Source organism: Serinus canaria, chromosome 1A (assembly GCF_022539315.1).
Source record: "Serinus canaria isolate serCan28SL12 chromosome 1A, serCan2020, whole genome shotgun sequence".
Lineage (NCBI taxonomy): Eukaryota > Metazoa > Chordata > Aves > Passeriformes > Fringillidae > Serinus > Serinus canaria.
Window position 1 is genome coordinate 45,954,774 of NC_066314.1, and position 16,256 is coordinate 45,971,029.

At 42.4% G+C, this 16,256-nt stretch overlaps 3 protein-coding genes and 1 long non-coding RNA gene across 5 annotated transcripts in view; 1 reads left to right on the forward strand and 3 right to left on the reverse strand.

Moving 5' to 3' along the window:
* UTP20 (UTP20 small subunit processome component) overlaps positions 1-5,396 on the forward strand; it is a 63,362-nt gene extending 57,966 nt beyond the window's left edge. For both annotated transcript variants that reach the window (XM_050969705.1, XM_009086631.4), the window contains exons 56-62: positions 290-422; positions 1,457-1,656; positions 1,995-2,066; positions 2,291-2,557; positions 3,252-3,378; positions 4,200-4,345; positions 4,701-5,396. In XM_050969705.1, the coding sequence (XP_050825662.1) occupies positions 290-422; positions 1,457-1,656; positions 1,995-2,066; positions 2,291-2,557; positions 3,252-3,378; positions 4,200-4,345; positions 4,701-4,856 (1,101 nt within the window). In that variant the 3' untranslated portion in view covers positions 4,857-5,396. The remainder of the gene's footprint in view (positions 1-289; positions 423-1,456; positions 1,657-1,994; positions 2,067-2,290; positions 2,558-3,251; positions 3,379-4,199; positions 4,346-4,700) is intronic.
* Positions 4,041-4,692, reverse strand: LOC127059095 (uncharacterized). The gene is made up of 2 exons (XR_007776541.1): positions 4,547-4,692; positions 4,041-4,164 (listed from the first exon to the last, which is right to left on the reverse strand). It is a non-coding gene; the product is annotated as an uncharacterized LOC127059095 (long non-coding RNA).
* A 140-nt stretch (positions 5,397-5,536) lies between the features above and the next one.
* On the reverse strand, positions 5,537-11,622 carry ARL1 (ADP ribosylation factor like GTPase 1). Its single transcript, XM_030237672.2, has 6 exons — positions 11,465-11,622; positions 9,495-9,632; positions 8,125-8,206; positions 7,040-7,151; positions 6,109-6,287; positions 5,537-5,912 (listed from the first exon to the last, which is right to left on the reverse strand). The coding sequence occupies exons 1-6, from the start codon at positions 11,466-11,468 to the stop codon at positions 5,882-5,884; spliced, it is 546 nt and encodes a 181-aa protein (XP_030093532.1). The 5' UTR covers positions 11,469-11,622; the 3' UTR covers positions 5,537-5,881.
* Positions 11,623-12,259: 637 nt separating this feature from the next.
* NUP205 (nucleoporin 205) overlaps positions 12,260-16,256 on the reverse strand; it is a 45,565-nt gene continuing 41,568 nt past the window's right edge. The window contains exons 40-43 of the mRNA XM_050969706.1: positions 15,984-16,107; positions 15,026-15,154; positions 14,242-14,315; positions 12,260-13,179 (exon numbers count right to left, since the gene is read on the reverse strand). Of these exons, the coding sequence (XP_050825663.1) occupies positions 13,027-13,179; positions 14,242-14,315; positions 15,026-15,154; positions 15,984-16,107 (480 nt within the window). The 3' untranslated portion in view covers positions 12,260-13,026. The remainder of the gene's footprint in view (positions 13,180-14,241; positions 14,316-15,025; positions 15,155-15,983; positions 16,108-16,256) is intronic.

Below are 16,256 nucleotides of genomic sequence, written 5' to 3' on the forward strand. Positions count from 1 at the left end.
GCACAGACATAATGTGTGTAGTTGCTTGCATTTAGAAACCCAGCAGTTTGTTAAAGTAATGTCTGTATGAAAAACAAGAAGAATGATTCTAATACAATCTCCTGCAAAGATTCTGTCCAGAGGAAATACTTCAGTGGAGGTGCTTCTGCTTTGTTTACATTGGGAATTGGGTACAAGTCAGTCTTCTGATTTTTTTGAATGGTTGATCTGAAATTTATTTAACAAGGACTAATCAGGACTGTCCTCAGGTTCTCATAAGTTATCTTTCTTGACTTGCTGATTTTCTTAGATAACTGAAGAAGAAGAGGAGAAGGCTGCAGATAGGCTGCTATTCAGCTTTCTTGTGCTGGTAAAAAAGCTAATCACAGAGTGCAACTTGATTCAGTTAACCAGGAACAGTGATGTTGTGAGCAGGATCTGGGGTAAGTATCATTCAGGAGTTAGTACAGCTGTGTTCCAAGAAAGATTCTTTGTGTGCCTTGTGGTTTTTCACACACTAATAGAAATGACTGAAATTTATTATACAAGGTTTCCATTCTGCAAAATGCTAACACACAGCAGTTATTGGGCAATGAAAGAGAAGTTGCTAATGGAAAAGGTTACATGGTTGATGAAAACAACACACCCTCTGTCTCAGTTGCTGGGAAGTGCTTTTGATTACCCACAGAGCAAATAATTGGAAACTATTGCATGTTTCACCATAATTACATTCTCTTGGATGAAAACATTGAGCTCTCCTGAAAAGAGATTTCCTTGATCTTACATGCCAGCCAGAAAATGATGACACATGGTAATAGTGCTCTAAATACCATGTTTGTCAGGATGTAAAGACTTGGAAGTTACTTGATTCAAGCAATTTCCCTGTGTGTGAGATGATAAAATATGAGGCTGGTTTATTGCCATTTTGTTGCCCTTATTTTAACTGCTTCATTTGCTGCAATCAGAAGACCTGATGTGGCTGGTTTGAAGAGTCCAGCCTGCCAGGTGCCTTTAGTGAGATAGCAGATAATCATTGTTATCCTGGATTTTGCTGATGGGCAGCTTGGACAGAGGTGAGACAGCAGAGCAGCTCCATTTCTTCTCTGAAGTATCCTCAGCCTCTCTCCAGGGGTTTGATTTGACCATCAGCAGCAGGGCCAGCTGACACAAGTCTCACAGCAGCCAGTCCCCCAGACATCATGGGCAGATGAGCTGTGGCACCGAGTCCCCGAGGGGACTGTAGCTGTTGCAGAAACATGACTTTCCTGATCGCTGTGGGGACATTTGGCTACCTGTAGGTTTTTGCTGCTCTTCACTTTGGCTGGATTGAGTTGCTAGAAAGTCTTTTATTATGTTCTGAGCAGATGAGAACAGTTCATATCATTCACCTTTCTATTGCAGCATATGTTGCAATAAAAATATATTTTTGCTCTCAATGGAACATGTCCTTTGCTGAAAGAGGTTTTCTTTTCCCCAGATCATGTCCAGTCTCACCTGTGGTATCCTCATAGCTGGGTCTGGCTGACAGCCACTGAGATCTTTGGCTTGTTGTTTGCATCTTATAAGCCAGAAGATCTTGTCAACAAATGGAAGGAAAGAAAGTCAGGGAAGAGAAAAAAGACACCAGCAGAGCTGTCTGCATCCATAGTCTTCTTGACTGCTGAACTGGACAAAAAGGTAATGATGTCCATACTATTCCTTCACTCTGCTCATGCCCATTCCCTGACTGGGACATAAAAATAGTTCATAGTTTGGCATGCATGTTTCTCTTTTAGTCACTTATCTGCTGTCTACTCCTCATCACTTAAAGCATTGAGGAGGTGTCTCTGCTGCTGGGAGGGGTCTTATTCTCAGCAGCACATTACCTTTCCAGATTGTAAGATGCAGGCAGAAGTTGTGTTGATCCTTTGGTATCCCCTGGGAACTGCCTCTGGTGACTGCAAAATACTCCTTTGAGTGTCTGCTACCAGCTCCCTTCAGTGGAGTCATTCCTTGCTCCTTTTTCATTCCCCCAGATGAAGGAACTCGCGTTTGCATTCTGCCATCAGCTGCAGTCCAAGTTCCTGGACATGTCTCTGAGTGAGCAGGTAAGGGCAGGAGCCTGTCTGGGGCTGCAGGGGGACACAGAGCAGGCCCTGACACATAAGGGATATTGTGTCCTAGGTGGTGGCTCAGGGCAGATACACAGTTCAGGGCTAGCTGCTCTCTGCTCAGGGCATGATCCTCTGTCAAATCTAGTCTTGGCTCCTACATGCCCTGGTAATTACAGAGGCAACCCACAGTGACTGATTCCTCTGTTTCTACACTTCAGGTTATAAAGAATTTACTTTTTGTGGCCAAAGTTGTTTACTTGCTAGCCCCTGCCTCAGAAGAAGGTAAAGAGGCAGATGGAGAGCTCAGGTGTGAACTGGAAGAGCAGGAGGTCTCAGAGGATGAGAGAGATACTTCTGCTCAAGGAGAGGAAGAAAGAGAGGACACACAAGAGAAAGGCCAGCCAGCCACACTGCTGTGGTTGATGAAGAAGCTCTGTGTCATGGTGAAGAGAGAAGCAGCATATTCCCCTAAGATCCCTTTAAAGGTAAGAACAGTGGTGGTCCCACTGCTTTTGATGAGGTGGGCACTTCTACAGGCTAGTGTTGCTCTAACTCTTTGCTTTAGGGGACAAGGTGCAGAGGGTGCTGTGAGCTGGCAGTGAAGCGAGGATTAGTAGGTGCTGAAGAAACAAGCCTTTCATTTTGCGGTTCTCAGGAAAGGCTTGTGCCAGTCTGGCTCTTGCTAATGCTTCCAGCCTTCTGGGGGGTGGGGGAAGAGTGGTAAACCCCAAGGCACCAAGCTGAAGAGAACAGAGCAGTGCCTTTGAATGCCCAAGAGCTAGGGTCATGCAGGCAGGGAAATGGCAGTGTGGAGTAACTTGCTAGGATGAGGAGGGGGGAGGTGTGGGAGAGCAGCACACAAAGCACTGTGGTTCCCCGTAGTGCGGAGTTAGGTTGAACTTGTGTGTCTTCAGCTGTTGAGGACAGTGAGAAGAAAGCCTGTTGTTCAAAGTGTCAACAGCTGCCAACCCAGTCCCAGCTCACCCAGCAAGGGGTTGTGTCTCTCTAAAGGCTGTACTTGGATGCAGCAAGACCTTGAAACAGCAGTGAGTTTGTGACTCAGGTGTCTAAAACAACACCTGCTGTGTTGAACAGTGGTGCAAGGCCCCCTGGTAGTAGTTCAGTTAGGAAGCTTCCCTACAGCTTTCCTTAATTCATGTCCCACACACTTCTTTTCAGAGAAGCTGCATCTTTAAGTTCCTGGGAGCAATCTCAGTGGATCTGGGGCAAGACAGGATCAAGCCCTACCTTCCAACAATTCTCAGCCCTCTGTACAGGGAGCTGAACAGCAACTATGCAGAGCAAGGTAAGGGATTTCCTTCACAAAGAGGAATGTGCATCACAGCTATGCCCCAATACAAACAATACCTGCCATTCCTTTCGTCTGGTGAGGCATTGATATGGTAATCAGTGAATTTCACCTGCTTGCTGCCTAACCAAAATACCAGGAAGGGAGGAGAGTGTATGTCAGCTGAAGTAGAAACCTGTATGTTCAAAGACTGGAATGAAGTTAGGCATGCTCCTGTGTTCAAGTAGGTAAAGCTTAAGCATGTGGGAAAATTGTCGTACTCAAAGGTGGGCTCATGGTGGCAAGACTTAGAGGAACTTGGAAGAACTGTTTGAGAGACCAAGGAAGTATTTGCCCTATTCTCAGTTTTCCCTTAGCACCTCTCTGTAGCCTTTTTTCACCCCCAGTATCTCTTTTTCCCCCAGTGATTGTAGTTAATATATTGCCACCAACTAGTGATTCCAACACTTAAGTCAGCCCTTGTTTTGCTTACCAAGGATGCTGACTGTAATAATCTTTATTTCCAACAAAGCCTATTTCACTAGAAGCCTACTGGCTATATATATAGAAAGCCACTTTTAATTACCTTTGCAATGACTTCACCCTTCTAAAAATATTTTTTTGCTTTTCAGAAGCTTTTTTTGTTTGTTTGTTTGTTTGCTGGTTGAAAAGCCACTCTCTGGGAAAGCTGGTGGAGCACCAGCAGATTTCACAGGCACCGGTTTGGCCAAGGTTTATCAGTGCAGCCATCCTTTAGTAAAGAAAGAGGAATCCATATTGTGCTCTTGGCTTTCATTCCATACGCTGAAAAGATAAATAAGTCAATTTTGTTTTAATAGATCCAACACTGAAGAACCTTTCCCAAGAAATCATAGAACTTCTCAAGAAGTTAGTGGGGCTGGAGGCATTTTCGCTGGCCTTTTCTTCTGTGCAGAAACAGGCCAACCAGAAAAGAGCAATGAGGAAAAAGCAGAGGGCTTTGCAGGTAAGATTCCACTTTCTCTTGAGAGAAAAAGAAAATAGGGCTTTTCTAAAGGCTTGAGAGATGCCCAGGCAGGGGAGTTTGAGGAAGAACTTAATCTTTAATTAGGACAGTTTCATCCGTTCCTTTACAAAAGTTGGACAAAGCTGTGTATGATCAGCCTCTTGCACAGGTTCTGGCTGACAGGGTTGGTTTCCTGCTTACCTGAAGGGCAAAGCAGCTTGAATACCTCACATTCGAGGAACCCAACAACACCCATGTGTTATCTTAGCAGTCACCAGTTTCTCAGGAAGTTCATGATTTTCACAGGCACTGTTGTTAGCTGTCAATGAACTACCAATGTACTGTTTTTCCTTAGACTGTAGCAAATCCTGACATTGCTGCAAGGAGGAAGCTGAAAAGACACAAGAATAAGGCAGAAACCAGGAAGAGAAAAATTGAATCCCTGCGTCCTATGTACAAGGCCAAGCGGCATCGAAGTAATGCACTAAAAGATTTGGCAATGGTGGAATGAAAAGGCTTTTCCTTCCTGGAGGAATAATTTATGAAAAGTAATACTGAGTTAAAAAACTAATTGCTGTTTTAAAAAGTACTTGCATATTTCAATTGTATTTATTAGTATTTTGATGTCCTTTTTCATCAAGGATCTTATATAAAAACTTCTAAATTTTTTCCAAACCTGTATATTTACCAGAGCATGTACAGTTGAATGGGCAACAACTATGATATTTTATATTAAATTTTACTTCATTTGTAAGAAATTGGTTCTGTGATGATTGCATTTCTGCCTGTGAACACACTGGTCTTGGAGAGACAAGTCTGCCTCCTAACTTTGATTTGGCCTTCAGTTTCTGCAGCTATACTGAGCTACTTACCTGTCACTTCTGGCTAAGATCAGAGCGCAGGAACGACAGCTCGTGCAGGTGGAGGTTAAATTGAAGTCACTGCCCTGGCACATCTGGGCAGTAATGTGTGCTGAAGACACTGGTTCTCCTTTCAGACACCCACTGAAGGCCACATTGGCAGCCAGAGGTGCAATACTTGTGCTCTCTCCATGTACTTCACTGTAACAGTGTGTCTGCACTGAAGGTGCAGCTCTGCAGGTGTTCAGCTACGTGGCTGCTGGAACTGGCAGCCCTTGGACTTGTTTCTGTAAAGCAAGCAGCAAGCCTCTAGGAAGCAACACACCCTGGGTATAGCTGACAGTTCCAGATTTTATTAGTGTTCTATCTACACCAATATGCTGGCCACCAAAACCACCAAAGGAAAGGGGGATGACAAAAGAAACACCAACTTTCTCAGACAGTAAGACTTTCATACAAATTAACATAACTACATTCTTTAAACAAAAAGAAAGAAATGGAGTATCATAATGTACACATTCACTTATTTCAGTTTTACAATTGGAGAGAGGCATCCACATAACAAGTCAAATTCAAATCTGTCCTATTTACAAGTATCTGTGGCCTGAAAATACTTAACTGCAGAAAGGAGGATGCTGGCTATAGCTGACACTTGCTTGCAATGGTCAGTTTTGTATCACTGCCTGCTCTTCAAGGCCTCCACCAACCTAGGAAAAAGGTTAAGTCAGTTTACTGAAAAGTCATTTCAGTTCTGCTGAAATACTTCCAGCAGAAAACCAGCAGTCATTCTTCTCATGTGGACTCTTTTGCATCAGACTATCCACAAATCCAGTCTTATTAAAAAAAAAACCCAAATGTGTAAAATTACATACATCAATGAAGCATAACTAGACTGGTACTCACCATTCCATTGCTTCATCAAGCCCTGTGCCTTTAGTTGCAGAGGTTTTGAATATCTGCCATTTTCGGTCCTTCAAAGCTGGTAAGCCAAGGGCATTTGCCATTTCTGTGGGAGTCATGGCCTGTTCCATGTCCTGTTTATTTGCAAACACCACCAAAATGGCTTTCTTCAGTTCTTCTTCCTAAAAAAAAGGGAAATTGTGGAAGTTGTTGCAGAGACTTCTATGGAATTTCAGGAAAGAAAACCTATATAATAAAAAACTGTACATATAATAAAAAAGAACTTCAGCAGCTCTCAATTATTTTGTTTGCTGATTTCTGTTCTGTAGAAAATTCTTCAGTGAAAGAATGGTGTTTATTTTCAATTCCAGTACGATACTGGAATTTCAATACCAGCATGAAACTGCTCCCTATAGGAGCAGTTTCAAAACATGACAGTCCAGATTATTAAACAAGCTGGTAGCTGGATTTAACAAGGCACATTAAATGAGCTAGCAGGTATTTTGGGCGGCAAGGCAAGAGAGAAAGGAAGTGTTGCTCAACTCATCTTACTTCTATTACCTTGTTCTGCATTTGTTCTTCAGCTTCAAAACATCGTAGGATACTAATTACTGTCAATGCTTCAGGGCTTGATTTTGCCACACTGCAGTACTGAGCAGCAGTCCTGGCAGGCAGGTGAATCTTCATGTGACCGCAAGGCTACATGAAATTAACTGTCCAGATAATGCTGCACAAACCCATGAAATACCTGCAGAGTATTCAGTGCTCCTGCAGTCAGAAGTGCTGCATGGGCTATGCTGAGGGCTGAAGTTTCACAAGTGAAGTTGAGCTTCACTTGGTTCACAGAATCAAATTTCATATTTACTCCAAAAACAAAAAAGTTTTAATTTCTCAATCTGTTTTACTGATAATGACTATATCCTTGTTTTCTTACCTCTAACATAGCAACAAGCTCTGATTTTGAAGTGCCAATTCGGTCTCGATCACAGCTGTCCACTACATAAATGACAGCGTCTGTGTTTGAATAGTAACACCGCCAGTAGGGCCTGCAGAGGAGAGAGAAGTCCCAGTTATGTCATTTGCATGTTAGCAGTTCTTTTCAACTAGACAATTAAAAACAGACCATCCAGAGGAAGTAAAAACTGTCTCTGGGGTCAAAAGTCCCAGGAGGCGAGTAAGGTTTCTTCAAGAGGCTACAAAAACTAACAGTACAAATACTCTCTGAGGCACAACAAAACAACCAAAAAACTCCAACCCAACACAAAGCAAATAAAGAAGCAATTTGAAAACAGGGAAAGAACAGACATGCTGGGGACAGATTTATTTGGGAATCAGACTGCAGGACATGAGATCCATAACTGAGGGACAGGAAAGCAAAGAAAGTTTAAAGACATAAGCATCTGCATTACAGTCACCAAAGAAGCGTCAGCAGAGAAATCTTAAATGAATAATTAATACAGGCAAGTAATTAACAAGCATCAAAACAAAACACCTTTTTCAGAATTATTGTACTGAAAGTAAAAAGGGAAGGAACCTTTATCTCACTAACTACCTTCCTTATTAGCTAACAACACTGCACCTTCATACTAAGCACTGAAAAAGGAATCACAAGGAGATCATACAGGTGTACCATTAATGACTCATTACAAAACTTGTGAAGCTTGCTAAAAAATCACCATCTATATCTAAATCCAACTTCACTACTCTTAAGAATGCAAAGCTAGGAAGTATCTTTCTGGGTTTTTATCACCCCCTCCACTCTTTCTCAGAATGCTACTCCATTGCCTACTACACTAATAAGTTTGTTTTCCAAAGTAAAACCAAATACAAATGAAAACACTGGCTTGTTTTTTCCAATCTGTAGTGCATCACGGGTTTTACAAACTGAATTCCATTAGATTGAAATGCTCTCCTGAGAATGGGCTTTTTAAAACTTAACCAATTTTCAGAAATGCCTGCTATGATAATTCCAAGAACTTGGCACTTTTTAAAGTTGATTTACTTTAAGAAATCTATTACCTTATGCTTGTCTGTCCTCCTAAGTCCCAGACTTGAAATTTCAGATTCTTGTAGGTTACCGTCTCAACATTGAAGCCAATGGCTGAAACAAACAATTTTACCATTGGTGATTTTCCTGTTTTTCTGAAGAATATCACAGCACTCAGTTTAAGATTTTCAGACCTGAAAATTCTCAGTACCTCATGCCCTTTGAAAAGCTATCCCAACAGCATGACTTAAAATAATGCAGAAATATTTCTTTTGAACTAATAAAACCACATTGTAAACATACTGCAGATATTTGTAAGAAATGCTAAGGTTGTTAAAAATCAACAGAAGTGTGTCTGAAATCACCAAAAGAAACAGAGCAAGGGTTAAAGAACTGGCCTGCTGTGATAACCAAGTACACAACTGACAGCAAGAGAGCACTAAGGAATGTGTCCTGTCCACACAAGGTCTGCACTCTTTTAAGAGCGACACCAGAACCAAAGCAGAACCAACTTCTCAGGAGAGGACTCGGTACCAATGTCTGGAAGATGGCAACAAGGCTGCAGTATCACATATGTCATTCCTTGTCCTGCCAGCCCCGAGAAACATAGCACAGGGAAGTGAACAGTGGGCACAGGCTGCTTAAATTTATGGAGGCTGAAAGAAGCAAAACCCTCGGGCAAAAAGATTATGTCCCAGCAAACTGCTGGCTTCTAAAAGGTAACAGAGGCCTGAGCAAAGTCAGACTCAGGAGGAACACAACAGGCATGACAGGGACATAAAAAAGTCAGGCATGCCTTGTCCTTCATGTTACACAGAGTGATCATGGCCAGAACACTTGGGCACACACACTGGGTGGGTGTGGCTGCATGAATGCCAAGACAAGTGGTTAAACAAGCATCATCTTCTCTCTTGAAACCTCACATTGAGCTTTGTTACCTTTTCTACAGAATGTAAAGTTAAATCATCTGATTTTTTCTCCATGTTAAACAAAAGTGTTTATAAAACCGTTGTCAAAAAGAAAAAAAAAAGGTACACCATCCTATGTACAGCAACAATGACCACTGAAGTTCACAAAATAGCTATATTTGGAAACAAACTAATTATACAGTCCACTACCATCTATTGAATGCTGACCTACCACAAGTAGTCTGTGAAATCATGCTAACAATCTTGAGGTCAAATGCTTTTTTGCATTTTGCAAGGCAGCTTAAAATATTCTTTTGTAATACTTTTATCCAAGAAAAGTTCTTAGATACAACAGTGCAAGACTCCCACAACTTAAGGTCCTTTTGTTTATAAAGGAAGCACGAAGTAAGTTCAACTGGCAAAGTTTATGTGTCAGAGCTACAGGCAAATCACAGGCTCCAGGCAAATACTCTCCCTGCAGGCAGATCACTTACTTGGAATGGTGGTAACAACTTCTCCAACCTGTAACCTGTACAGAATAGTTGTTTTTCCTGCTCCATCCAGCCCCAGGATGAGAATCCTCATCTCTCGAGTTCCAAACAAACTGGAAAAGATGGTGGAGAAGAAGCCCCCTACAAAAACCAGAAGAGAAAGGCATTTCAATGTCAGCCAGCTCTGTGGAGGATATGCAAAGGCAGACAGACTGACCTAATTTCATACTGGCCTACAAGACATTTCTCTTGTTCAGTGAAAAAGGACAAGTCCAGGTTGTTGCCCACATGGCTGTGTGCTCAACAACATCATGTCCTCCTGGTTTGTGCTGCCATTTTATGATTTTATGGTAGCTCACTGCAGCAGCACCAAATCTCACTGCAGTCACAGTTTCATTTTTTCCTTTTCTCTCCTTTGCCAAAATATGAGTCATCTTCTTTTTGGCTTGTATCAGACTCTACCTTTTTAGTGCCAGAGACAATACAAGGACCAAAAGAAGCCTGAAAGAATTCAGCATCAGAAGATGTCTATGGCCTTCCACAGGATTACCCACTTCTTTTTTTCTTAAAATTAGGTATAAATCAGTAGGTACCTATTAAATCAGTTCATTACCAAGAGTAAAGCTGCACCAAATCAAGTATGTTAATGCTACAGAAAAGTCTAGCAGCTGATTTTAAAAGTCCTTCTCATTCTTTTTTTCAAAGCTGGCTTGCCCCAGCATCTCATTTATTCTCTACAAGCATGCAAGAGTACTAGTGGCCAGGCTAATATCTGATTAATGCCTACTAGATTTTTATTCATAAAAAGAATACTGATGTTCTAAGCCAGTAACAATTCCTTTTTTTTCCAAAGATTTTTATAACAAACACATCTAATGTTAAATCATAAGTTTGTAAATACTTAAAGCCCGCAAAAGGTAATGAAACATCCAACAAGCCAGAATCACTGACAACACTGACAAATATATCAGAGACAAATGAGGAAGATTTGCAACCAAAATCTTACTGAAAGATGTTCTGACAAAAATTATTCCCTATGTTTGCCTGTCTAGGCTTCTGCTTTTCCAGGGAAAGGAGGGAGCAATGAGCTTAAACTTCAGAAGGAACTGAGACTGGTAACAGATTGCTTTATTTCTCCTAAGCCCAGCCCACTACAGAAGCCATACACTACAGACCTGGAAAACAAGGAGAAGGTGAAAGGGACCATTGGTTGCCAGTCAGCATAGTGCTGCTCAGGGCACCTCTTACTGGCAGGCAGGCAGGCAGGCAAATAACCTTAAGAGAATTGAGCTTCAAAAAGGTATTTCAATAGAAACATCATAAGCAGAAGGTTCCCACTGGTTGCATGGAGGCCTAAGATGCAAAAATTCTTTCAGTCAGTAACTTTGCTTGCCGCCAGACACTTCTCACTCCCCCCCTTTATATGCTATTTTGTATGTTTTTCTCACACTAAAACACTGCTCAAATATCATCTGCAAAGGACAGGTTCGCCTCGATCACTCAACCCTCAGATTCAGGGCCTCTCTTTAATATACCCTCTACTCCATTTACTAGTCTGCAGGACCTCCTCTCCTAATCCGCTCCTTATCAGCAGCCCATGACAGACTTGACTCAGGCTTTAATTTTGCCAGGCGTCGGGAGTACAGCAGCCTGAGGACGTGACCGAACACACCCTCCTGCCGCTGCTCGGACCATTCGCCATCGCAAGGCAGCCCCAACGCGGCCTCCGGGCGCTGCGGGGCCGGCTGCCCGGGAAGGGGCCCGCGGGCAGGGCCCGGCCTGAGGGCAGGGGGGCATCGCCCCAGCGCGGCCCTCAGCCCGCTCAGCCGCCGCCGGGGGGCAGGAGACCCGCGGGAGGGCTCAACGCCGACCCGGCCGCCCTCCCCACCGCCCCTGCCTCCACCTCCACAGCCGCCGGGAAGGGTCGTGATGGACGGGTCCCCTCAGGCAGCCGCTTCCCGCCCGCTCCTCACCCATGTCGAGCCGCTCCGCCGGCACTCCGGCCCGCCCCGCTCCGCTGCCCTCGCCGCGCTGGCCCTGCCGCCGCCGCCCGGCTCCACGTCGAACTCCGCGGCGAGTAAACAAAGCGCTCCGGGCCCGCCGCCGTTTCGACACGCCGAGGCCGGCTGCGCCTCCGGCGCGGAGAGAAAGGTCTGGGAGAGGGACCCTCCCCGCGCCCTCCCTGGGCACGCCCGGGCGGGAATGGGAGCGGGAAGAAAGGTCCGGAGAATAAAAACCACGGCCCCGCGGCCAGCGCGTGGCGAATCTGCGGCGGCGGGAGCGCGCGGCGGGCGGGGCCGGCGGCGTCACCGGCCCGGGGCCTCCGCGCTGCCCCGGGAGCCGGGCGGCCACACAAGCACACGGGACCCTCGGCCACACAACCGACAGCTCGGAACCACGGCCTGCTTGCCAAAGGGCGGGGAGCCCTCGGAGCCAGCACGCTTCTTGGATTAGGGATCGGTTCTCTCCGACTGGGGGAGAAAAAAGAAACATTCCCTGCTGGAAGTGAACAAAGTCCACCTGAGTAAAACACTGATACCAAGCTGTTCCTATGGATTAGCTAACAGGCTCACCTGACAGCAGCACTGTCATCATATCTGCATAAAATTTATATCATCCATGTAATTAGGTTGCGCAGGTAAGTAAATATGAAATCATAAAAAATGTGAACTATTACATAATGAGAACTCAGAGGAAACATAATGTACAAGGCACACATGAACTCGGCCATAAGCTCAGACCGAGTTACGGGAGAAGTGCAACAGATCTCATGTCAATAATCAATGATGCCACTTTTTTAATAGCTTTTTTACAGAAGACACAGGGATATATGAAAGTCTCATAGGAGAACAATCTAACTATAGAACCAACCTACCATTCACAATACTGGCTTCCTCCCCATGCACTTCATTCTGTCCTTATACTTGTGTTCCAGCAAGAAAAGCAGAGAAACCTTTATTCCCCCAGCCACAAGAACCAAACCTATAGCAGTTACCTTCCATGACTTTTATCACCTTTCTCATTTAAACTTGTTCAAAGAGAAGTAGCTTGTACTTCTTCCAGCTGAATAAAAGGCAGGATGAGGGAGAAGAAATTAGCAGTTCACAATGCAAAATGAATATAAAATCCACACCACAGTAATCAGTCTGCAAGTGATGACACATGAACTCTATGGTTTCATTAAACCTCTGTGTGAAGCAGGAACAACACAAAGATGTTTTCATTTTCTCTGAAAGCATCAACAAATGTAGTATCACAGCTGCAGAACTTCCTGTTTCCTCGAGACTCTCCATTAGAATTCTTTCTTGCTTGAAATTTTACATTATTCATAACTCAGTCAAAAACAATCCTTTATTTTTTACGTCAAGTTGGGAGCAGTAGGAAAGAATACATAAACTCATCCACAGGGATAAAAAAAAGTAACAAAATAATTTTGGCAGTATTTAGAAAATGTCTGATCTATAAAACGCAATGATCCAGAAGGCCTGCCCTAGTACCCAGCTTCACTGGGCAAGCAGCCTCTACCAAGAGTCTTTTAGGTCCTCGATATCCTTAGGAGACCACGGATACGTCTAACGAGAGCTTGAATGAAGGTGTACCGCGAGCGAATCTTGGAATATAAACCTTCAATGTCCAGGAGCTTCTTCTGCAGAGATTCACCAAAGCTGTTGGTGGCTTCAATCTGGAGCTGAGAAACAGAGATTTGATGCAGTCATCAATACAAAATCATTTCTTCCTGAAATGCCAGCTTATCATCCACTGCCTGTCAACCCCTTCACTATGATTTATTCTCTGACCTGCTTTCCAAAGAATGGGTTTTTCTGACTTCTCTATTAAGTACTCCTTATTCTGTTTAGGAATTATCGGTTATAATTCAGCTTCTTCACTTAGAGTCATACAAACACATCTTACAATTAAAATTTTCCTAGTCCTTTAGGGACTCTTCAGAGAGTCTGTGTACACCGACATTTTTCCATTAATGCCTATGTAAAGAGTCACTGAATTAACTACATTTTGAATATTTTACCAAGATGATACTGTACACTTGACTTTTGAACAAACAAAATAAATGACACATGCTTCATCACAAAACACACAGCAACTTTTCTTACAGTTCCAGATCTTATAAAGGTACTTGAGACTGCCGTTTTGAAGAACAGTTGTTTTCTGCATAGTCATTGAAATGTCAGTGAGATTTATTAATATCTTTTTTCCTGCCACTTCTGCATCAAATTTACACAAACTATTTTATTTCTGTGTAAGTGAAATTACTTCTTTTCTACCATTCACATTTCATAACCTCCTCAGTTCCTGTTACCCTTCTGATCTCATTTCTCTATAGCCTAGCTGAAGCTGATCCATAGTGAACAGTTTGATCACAGAAAATTGAGAAACTCTCATATTGCAGGTCTTTCAAGAATATCTGGTGGTTTTGGAAAGCTGTTATTAAAAACCACCATTTGACTGGTTGCTAAGAGAAAAAGAATGATCATTTTATAAGTATAGCTCATTTTTTACTAAACTTTTCATATTAAGATTCAAATATATGTGCACAGCAGCAAAAGTGCCACCTGTTTCACAATATTTTCCAAAACAATTTTGTAATGCTTCACTAATCCTAAATTAAGTTCTATGCTGTTGGTGTTACTGCAGGTTGTTCTGAAGTGGGAAAACAACAGTCAGACTGCTTCTAATAGCTGCAGGGTAGCCAGGAGCCTTCTGTACCCTGCAGCAGACTGTCACATCTCACCTGGTCTATGTCATGCTGGCTCACTCGATTCAGTCCACTACTGAAATCCAAGCTTGGCTCTGAACCAAAGGAATCTGGCAATAGAAAACAAGATCTTAAAATTGTGTTGACTGCTCCACACTATCTCTGTATCAAGTCATATAAAAAATTTAAAACAGTGTTCCAGTTTGATCCAAAAGTAAATTTATACATTAGAGATTACACTAATTTTTTGACTTAAATGACTCAGAGAAAATACATAAACAGTGAGTAATAAATAATTCTGATCGCACAACATGGCACTTTAAACAAAAGACTCTTCTGCAAATCCACTCTCCCTGATTTCCTTCCATTTTCTTTTTTTTTTTAAAAAGATGAAATTCAATCAACTTAAAATCCTCTGGTGAAATTAATGGTGGCTATAATTCTAAACATACTTTTAAAACCACCAATATTAACTTTATTTCATAATTTCATCTTACATTATATTGAAATATTTTCCTATAATTTTGGATCACTTATCTGATTGTATTAGCTGAACTTCAGTTAGTTTGAAGAGCAGAAATAAAAAAAATAGTTACTTTTACTTTTCTTTGGAGGCTATGTGTAATACACAACCCCAGAAGTCTGGGAGTGAACAATATCAGAAATGCCAGTTCTCCGGTGGAATACGCAAAGGTGGAACAAATCCAAACGAAATCTCTTTTATTAAATATAAAAGGCATGATATTAATAGTAGGAAATCAGCTTTAAAGCTAATCACAAGAAGGTATTCAAAGGCGTTTTGATGCTTGTGAAATTTTACCTTGCAGCCTTCCTTTCTTAAAGGACATCCTGGAGGACAGCAGCGGGTCTTGGGAGTCAGTGGGTGTGCAGTGCAGTAGGTAGTGTTCCAGATGGCGCCAAAGGATGAAGAGACAGATTTCTATGATATCTGCAGACACATCTCAGTGAAGGACTCCAATGTGGTTGTTTTTGGATTGTACATTATGTTTAACACATATGAGTATATTTGCATACTTGGAAACAGCTGAAGATATCAGCTCAACCACCTGTCACCTCCTGTACTGCCACAGCCCAGTGATGGATCGCTCACACTCACTGTCCTCGTCACCCTACAGAGCCTCAATCCAGCCCTCAGGAGGAGAGCAAAGTATGGAGTGCTCACGTGGTCTGTAAAGGTGCCTCAGCTGCACACAGTAAAGTAAAGCTGAGGTTATAAAGCTGGGCATGGCAGGAACATCTTAGGTGACAACAGCGAAGTGTGCAAGAGCACAAGGGAGGCTTTCCCAAGAGAGGCTGTAAAGGAAAATTCTGATCTGTTGAAAACAATTCTTTTGTGCATGACTGGTTATTTCCATAGAATTACTGGTGTTTATGAGATTTAGGTTTGTGCAAGGTTGGCTGTAAAGACTACAAACTCCTATTATGACAGGCACATCAAAATTATTTTTCAAAGTATTTTTTCCACTTCACTTGGACATGTGTGAATGTTTATGGGGTCTGGACACAAAAATTGAAGAGCTGGGCTGTAACATTTCCTTTATTGGAATATTGCAGAAAGTCCTACCTGGGTTTCAAAATGAGAATTACTAACTTGAAAATCCTTACATTCTGGCAGTAGTAGAGCAATATTTCAATTTTACTTTTTGCAAAGAATTTTTGTTCAAAGTGGTCAGAAATCTAGGTAAAAAAAACCTGTTCCTATCTCTCTGCTTTTCTGGATCATCACCTTGAGGGTCATTTCAATTTTAGAAGGATACAGGAACAGAGGGAGAGTAACTTGGCTCGGTTATTTATTAGTTTCACCAGGCGCCGCCTTGCCAATACGTATTTTTGGGAAGTGGAAATCTTGTCAACCCCAGCTGGCATAACTGACTGACACAACTGTGATGGGAAGAGAAAAAACAGAGACAGTAGCAAATTACAGACCATCAGGAGAAATAAGCAAATAAGATTACTTACTGATATCTAGAACTTTCTTCTAAGCTACTATTTCTTTACAACCTTGCTCTCTATTTTGAATTTGCATAATT